Genomic DNA, 7,876 nt, shown 5'->3' with positions numbered 1-7,876 from the left:
CTCTTTCTTCATGTGCTCTTCCAATCAGTTAGTATTTCATTGTTCGGAAGTGTTGCACTTCAGTTTAAGCTGACCAAATCCCTTAATCCTCTTTATTAGTTTTCCATGCTCAATTGGTTTCAATTCTCAAACTGAGATTGACAATCAGAGCCATCTTCTTGGTTATCTTTTTGTTCTTAAACTCCAGTTGAGAAAGAGGCAAGGAATAAAACCTTGATGCTCTATAAACATTAGCTTTGTGGAAGGAGGAAATAAGATGCTATCAGATTTTGGCTTTGGTTTGCTCTCAAGAAAAGAAAAGGAACATTGCTTGCAACTGTTGCTTGTCTTTGCAGAAAGAATCCAATGCTACAGCAGGCTAAAAGCCCGCATTATTTTTTTAATTTCCTTTCTTTAAACAAACCAAGAAATGGACCAAGGAAAAAACAAGATCCAGCTCTTTGGCATCTTTAATGAGTTCTTATGTTATATCATGTCTTTTGGATGTCCTGTGTGTTTCAGCCTATCCATCTGTCGATGGCTATTCAACTTGTTCATGGATACTGCTGCTAGAATGGCAGGTCAAATCTACATGATCACGAGTTTGGATTTATCTTGGCGCAATGGCTTACTTATTGTTGATAGGCTTTTTGAGTATCTTGTGCAGAGCCTTGCTGCTGAAGCTACCAAACCTGTAACTTTGGGTGATCCCATGGATTACAGTTTGGTCAATACAAGTCAGTCTCGATCTAATCCAGGTTATGGAAATCACTCAACCACTGAACATGTTCTGCATTCTGAAGATTCGAGTTCTCATGTAATTCCCAAGCTGGAAGAAGCTGTAGTTGAAGATGATCCTGTCCTTGAAAATGAAGAGAGTGAGCTTTCTCAGGTAACTAGTGAAGAGAATGAAGGTGACAAGATTGTTGAGGAAGAAGCCTCTCGATCATCTATGGAAACTCAAAATAAAGCTCCAAAGAAGATGGTTAGCATAAATGATAATGTGGAGGAGATTTATTTCAGTAAGAAGAAGAAGAAGAATAAAAAGAAATCAACAGAGAAAGTGCCTTCCAACAAGGAGGAAGTAGAAGAAGAGCCAAAACCATTGAAATCAATTCTCAAGGTTGGCTCTAATGTAAATGAAAATTGGGATGAGAAATAGTAAATTCATAGGTGCAATTAACAAAAAATTACTAGTAAATTATACTTGCTAATGACGCACATTGCGTTTGGGATATGAAATAATTTCTCACTCATTAGTATCTATGAGGTGTTATGGTTTGACAGCAGGGCATTGTTTGAGATTGAACAACTAATTGGTTCAAACTTGTTGATTGAATATGAAATTTATAATTTAACAACTCATTAACGTTCGAATATATATCCAGATTTTAGTATTAAATATACGCACATCAATATTTACACCTAATAGAACACTTCAAAATTTAACTTTAACAGAAGCAAATTTAAGTAAGAACATAAATTACTTCAAATTTTAGGTTCATTTCATCTTCCAAGAAAGGAAAAAGGGATCTCAACTTGCCAATGAAGCATAACTCATATTCCTTTTCGTTTATAGCATGAAACATACTCATATTCTTCAAAATATACTCTTAAATATAATTGCATTTGCAACATTTATTCCTCCTCAAGTTAGAGAAATCTAAAAACACTTGGACACTTAATTTAAGATGTAATTCACATAGGATAAGCTCATCAAATATTCCTAATACCTTTAGGAAGAAAAAATGATTTTAAAAGTTTGATCAAACAAACTAATAATAATATATAATTATAATCCCACGCGCGTACATAGTCAAGATCTCCCTCCTCTCTCTCCCAATTTTGCTTGTCATTTATACAAATGTATATGTATAATATATAGTTATATACATATACAATTCACCTCTCTCCCACTCTCTGCCCTATCTCGATCTCGCTTGCCTCTCTCCTCTCTCTCCCAGTCTCGCTCGCCTCTCTCCTCCCTCTCCCTATCTCTCTTGCTGTATATACAATTACATATAATATACGAGTATCTAACTAATATACATATACAATTCATCTTTTTCCCCTCTCTCGTCCAATCTGGCTCGTCTCTCTCCTCCAAATAACATATAGCTACAAATTGTAATTATCGTAATTAATTATTTTTAAGTGACTATATATTATGAAAGTTTCCCAATAATAAACATAGTTTTTGACATTTTACCTAGTTCTTGATGTCAGCAGTGACATCTTTACATTGTTCGATCAAATGAATTGATAATTTTATAGCATATTCCTTGAGAAAAGTTGCAACACTCTTTCCTCAAAAAAGGCAAACTCAGAACAAGATTCCCTCCCCTTTAGCAATTAGCAGCCAGCCAAACGTAAAGAGCCACTTTGGACGATAGTAAGGTAGTAACGTNTTTATAGCATATTCCTTGAGAAAAGTTGCAACACTCTTTCCTCAAAAAAGGCAAACTCAGAACTAGATTCCCTCCCCTTTAGCAATTAGCAGCCAGCCAAACGTAAAGAGCCACTTTGGACGATAGTAAGGTAGTAACGTAAAAGAGGGGTCCAAAGAATGTCAAAATGGGCAGCGGCTGTTCTTCTCCATCAATCTCACTAACTACCATCGCTACCTCTCCTTTTCAATCCCAAGAATCACTATCAAACTCTTTAAATTTCTACTCACCTACTAGATTCTTGGAACCCCATCTCCTTAAATCTTCCAAGATTTTCATACCCAAATTCCCATTGAAGTGTGCTAAAGTGCCCAAAATGCAGACCCAACTGGAAGATTCTGCGAAACCCATTGTCGATCCTCATGATATCGACTCAAAATTGGTGCAGAAGCTTGCTAATGATGCCCTTGTCTGGTGCTCTCTTCGTGGACTTCTTGTTGGTGACAGAAATTCGGAGGTCAGTCTTTATGGCAATAGATAATCTTTTTTACTTCACAGAGACATAATTTTGTGATACTGAATTATTTATGAAAATATCAGATTTTCTTGATTTCTTTTACTATTTGATTAAAGTTTGGTGCTTTATTTTCCTTTTCTCCTCTGTTCATCAAGAAGGCGGTTAGGTGTTATTGTTATTGCTTTCCTGTGATATTTGTGCCTTTTGAAATTTGAAGAGGTCAGGAACTGTTCCTGGTGTTGATATGGTTCATGCTCCAGTTGCTCTCATACCAATGTCATTTCCTGAAAGTCATTGGAAGCAAGCTTGTGAAGTTGCTCCTATTTTCAATGAACTCGTGGATCGCGTGAGTCAGGATGGAGAATTTCTGCAGCAATCACTGTCTAGGTTGGTACATATAATTGCTTCTGTATTTGCTGTTTACTGAAAACATGTACTGGAACGGAATACCCAACTCTCTAGTAAGTTGGAAGAAATAATGGTAGTTCTTTTGGAGTTTTATGAAGCTTAATGCAATTTTGTGCAGGACGAGAAAAGCTGATCCTTTTACCTCCAGACTACTAGAAATCCACTCCAAGATGTTAGAAATCAACAAGATAGAGGTACATCTTGATATCATAACAATTTTAATTTCGAGATATGTGTGTACCACATCTGTCAGCTCTTTATATAATGACATTTCTTTTCTATTCTTTAATCATTGTTAGACTTGTTCTGTCGTTTTGGGTTGACATACGATTTTGATATTCCTAATACGTGATATCAATCACCATGATTTTGATTGACCCCTTCGTCATTGGACTTGGTCTTACCTAATTTGCATGATAGTAATAAAAAATTATCCCTGTTGCTTTAGATGTTGCCATATTTGATCATCAGGAATGGAGAAGCTGTCATGTATTTCTTCGTCTTCAATCGTTATAAGAAGGCCTTATTCAATTATGTGCCTAAGTCGGCTTATATTAGTTGTAGGAGTATTTTATTGTTTCTTTGTGTAGGAGAGAATTTCCCATTTGATATGACATTGATGTAGGAAATACGCTTGGGGTTGCATCGCTCAGATTATATGCTGGATGAGCAAACGAAATTACTTTTGCAAATAGAGCTTAACACAATCTCATCATCATTTCCGGGGCTAAGTTGTCTGGTCACCGAACTTCACAGGTAAAATAATCTCTGTTAACTTATGTAGCAAACCTCCCACTTTTTTAATAATGAAATGCATTGTAATGTCCTTATCAAAAAAAAAAAATTCAAAAACTTGGAGCAAGTAACAAAAACCTTCAAGGGCTCTAAACAAGCAGCTAATGATATCTGCAGTACAGTTGGGTAAATGGGGTGTTATAGGACAATCTGGCATCGATGCTCACTATCCAGAACTTCTGTTTTAATTTTATCAAGTTATTTCTAGGATTTTTGTTTTATGATGAAATCTTCAGTGTATGCATGTGTAATTATTGAAAAGATAACTTCAGATCGTAAAACTTCTAGCTCTTTCTCCTCTAAAGCGCATATAGAACTTGATATTAACTGTCGTTTACAGGAGCTTGCTTCAACAATACAGAGAAGACATTGCATCAGATCCTAACAGAATTCCCGCAAACAATGCTGTAAATCAATTTGCTGAAGCATTGGCTAAAGCTTGGAATGAATATGGTGATCCAAGGTCGATTTGATCTGTGAGATTTTTTGCTTAATTCTAGAAAGTAGGTCTTTGAAGTTGTACTAACGTTAATACATATTGCAGGGCTGTGATTATTTTTGTGGTTCAAGCTGAAGAGCGCAATATGTATGACCAGCATTGGCTTTCTGCATCATTGAGAGAAAGATATCCTACTTTAAATGATAGATGTGGATTTAATATTATCTTGGTCTGAAGTATCAAAAATGCATTCTCTGTAGTACATCTGCTGTGATTTTTGCTTCTAAATTCTCCTGAAGATATTTCCTTAGCTTATAACACACATCAAGTTACAACTATCAGAAAGACGCTGGCTGAAATTGATGCACTTGGCGAGCTTCAACAAGATGGTACCCTTGTTGTGTATGTAACTTATCTACCAAAATACTGTGTTAAAGCTGTTAATTTTGCACTTTCTGTATGGGAAGCTTAAAATCTTTAGGATTGCAGAGATGGTCAAGCTGTGGCAGTCATTTATTTTAGAGCTGGCTATGCACCAAGTGACTATCACTCGGAATCTGTAAGACTATTTTTATACTGCTTGACTATGGATTTTATAGAACTACTGGCTTACTTTGAAATTCCTATGCTCATATGTGCAATAACCACTATTTGCTGACTTTAGAGGTGGATACCCTCTGTACAGTCAGAATTTTACATGGCTCGATTTGCTTGATAAATGTATCTGTTGGTATCTTTATGAATCACCATCTCATGCCATTTAACAATTCTTATCAAGTCTGTAAATACCTGAAACGAAGAAAAGGAATAAGCAATTCCTTATTTAAAAGAAAAAGGAGAAAACAATTCTAAGGGGGAACCTGTCTGGTAAAAAAACGGTGGGCAGGTTATTCCCTAGTTTAGCAGGTGTACTCTAGATCAGAACTTCTTAGATAGGGAGGTGAGAGAACAAAATAAGGGCTGTTTAGCACTGATCACTGGCTGAGGAGTAGTCAACTTTAGTTTTCAGAGTCCAAAATAAGAGTAGCCCATTTCATACACTTGTGTCGAGATTCCCATGTTTTTGACATGTCATGGGGGTAAAAGCATTTTAAACAAAGTTAATGAACTCCATATTCTAAGGCATTGCATTCTCCTGGTAAGTAAATGGAAGCAAAAAAATTTGATAACCAATTGAAATAGAACTGTTTGGATGCTCAATTCAGGATATGTGCCCTGATCATTTTCATTGAACAGTTAAAAGGCAGTCTCTGGTTCTTTTAGTTAGTCTTATGGACATTTACTTTCTGCAAAATCTTTTGAAAGCATATCTAAGTTGTGCACACACGTGTTTGGTTAGAGGCAAGTTTGATTCATAATTACTGTTCAATATTTGAGATTATGGAAGTGGCCCAACTAGAGAGATCGGCCATTTACTGTTGCATCTCGTTGTGATCTCCACTTAGTTATAAAGTTCCCAGTTAGCTATCGTCTTGCTTGATCTGTTTTATGCAATTTATTGTAGGAGTGGAAAGCTAGGCTGCTGATGGAGCAATCACGTGCAGTCAAGTGCCCTTCAATTTCTTATCATTTAGCTGGCAGCAAGAAGATCCAGCAAGAGCTTGCAAAGCCCAATGTACTTGAAAGGTAAAAGCTTAACTCAAGTTGCGTCTCTTGTGATTCAGTAATTAGTAAACTTAGTGTGTTGATAAGCTCAAAAGCTGTCTATACAAGTGTTAAAATTTGAGTCTGGATAATTGTTTGGGATCTTCCCTCTTCCTCTCTGTAACGGGGTTCTGGAAAGACAGAACTTAATGCATTTAGTGCTTTATAAACTGATTGTGATTAATATTGTCATATTGTTGCTCTCTTTTCCTGTGGTGCAAAAAGAAGGTAAAAAAATAGATGTCTAAATTAACAAGATACAAAAACCTAGACAGTTCGAATTAGAACGTTTCGTATAATTTGTAAGTTGGGAGCATAATGAATACAGTTATGCAGTCATTGAGAAATTAACTTTTCCTAATACTCTATGATTTGGTAAACTTCCGTCCTTGTTTATGAGCAGGTTTCTGGAAAACAAAGATGACATTGCCAAACTACGGAAATGCTTTGCAGGGTTGTGGAGCTTGGATGAATCCGACATTGTCAAGGATGCAATTGAGAGGCCTGAATTGTATGTTATGAAACCACAACGAGAAGGAGGAGGTCTGGCTCATGAAATTGATTTTGTCTATATTGTAATTATACATCAAAATCATCAATACTAGATCCTCTTCTCACCGCAGGAAACAATATCTATGGGGAGGATGTCAGAGAAGCTCTTTTGAAACTGCAAAAGGAAGGCATTGGAAGTGATGCAGCCTACATACTAATGCAGAGGATTTTTCCGAAGATCTCTCACTCGATACTAATGCGAGAAGGCATCTCTCATAAAGAAGAAACCATATCAGAACTTGGGATATATGGTACCTATTTAAGGTAAAAGTGAATATGCTGTATTCCATCCCCATGGACCCCCCGCACCCCCAATTTAACGTAAGAATGAAAAAGAGGAACTGCCAGAAAGGAGAAACATTGAAACGACCATTTTACCTTGGCACGTTCCAGTCCCTGCTTTCAGCTTATGTTTGAATCATAGAATGATGTTACAAGGGATGCAGATTATTGAATAACAAATGAGCAAGAATGAATTTTTTTAGTAAACCTAAGTTTTAAAATCATCGTTGCCCTTTAATATCTTGTGCTGAGATGCACTTAATATGCAGGAACAAAACAGAAGTTCTAATCAACCAGCAGGCTGGTTACTTGATGCGAACAAAGGTCTCTTCATCAGATGAGGGGGGAGTTGCAGCAGGGTTTGCAGTTTTGGACAGTATTTACTTGGTTTGATGGAATTGTCTTGCGCGTTGACACTAAAACAATGGTTGAATGCAGAAGCTGGACAAGTCATTTCCTACATTATGTTGAAACACCATGCTTTAGCCTGTTTAACCTTTCCTTGTTTTACATTGTATTTTTCTTGTTTAACATCTTTAATAAATAGAGCTCCATATCTGAAGGAAGTGACCAAAAGAATGGTATAGTCAATTCAAAGTGTTTGCTTGCAATTTAAACCTATTCAGTGTTTGGACTCTTTGTTACCCCAGGAGCTTTTACTGTTCTGTTCATTACATGTAATTCTGTTTCACTTTTGTTAGTACTATCAAGATTGCTCACCCGCATTTTTGTTTTCCTCTATGTGATCTTATTAGGGGATATGTGAAATCTGTATTGCTCGATGAGATGTATCATCTAATTCAAATTATGGATAATAGAGACAACTTTGTTCTTCAGTTTGTAGAAGTTTAGAGCATGCAAATTCAAGCAATC

General features: G+C 36.3%; 1 protein-coding gene across 2 annotated transcripts; it reads left to right on the top strand.

The window, feature by feature from the left end:
• The first annotated feature begins 2,257 nt into the window (after window positions 1-2,257).
• Window positions 2,258-7,785, top strand: LOC107008034 (glutathione synthetase, chloroplastic). 2 transcript variants are annotated; one of them, XM_015206923.2, is made up of 13 exons: window positions 2,258-2,376; window positions 2,518-2,883; window positions 3,101-3,270; window positions 3,410-3,485; window positions 3,917-4,047; window positions 4,427-4,549; window positions 4,631-4,711; window positions 4,847-4,927; window positions 5,015-5,084; window positions 6,030-6,151; window positions 6,573-6,712; window positions 6,793-6,985; window positions 7,273-7,785. In XM_015206923.2, the coding sequence occupies exons 2-13, from the start codon at window positions 2,554-2,556 to the stop codon at window positions 7,394-7,396; spliced, it is 1,641 nt and encodes a 546-aa protein (XP_015062409.1). In that variant the 5' UTR covers window positions 2,258-2,376; window positions 2,518-2,553; the 3' UTR covers window positions 7,397-7,785. The 2 variants fall into 2 exon arrangements, with proteins under 2 accessions (XP_015062409.1, XP_027772900.1); XM_027917099.1 differs by lacking the exon at window positions 2,258-2,376 and having other exon boundaries at window positions 2,414-2,883.
• The last annotated feature ends 91 nt before the right edge of the window (window positions 7,786-7,876 follow it).

The sequence above is a fragment of the Solanum pennellii genome, chromosome 1 (genome assembly GCF_001406875.1).
Source record: "Solanum pennellii chromosome 1, SPENNV200".
NCBI lineage: Eukaryota > Viridiplantae > Streptophyta > Magnoliopsida > Solanales > Solanaceae > Solanum > Solanum pennellii.
Note: the sequence above shows the minus strand (reverse complement) of the source record. Positions and strands in the feature narration are given on the sequence as shown.

What these genes read in the sequence shown, in the direction of transcription:
- LOC107008034 (XM_015206923.2), top strand. Translation starts at nt 2,554, where the DNA reads ATGGGCAGCGGCTGTTCTTCTCCATCAATCTCACTAACTACCATCGCT. An exon ending in TCTGCATCATTGAGAGAAAG is followed by an intron (nt 4,712 to 4,846) that starts ATATCCTACTTT and finishes AGCTTATAACAC; the next exon opens with ACATCAAGTTACAACTATCA. An exon ending in ACCACAACGAGAAGGAGGAG is followed by an intron (nt 6,713 to 6,792) that starts GTCTGGCTCATG and finishes TTCTCACCGCAG; the next exon opens with GAAACAATATCTATGGGGAG.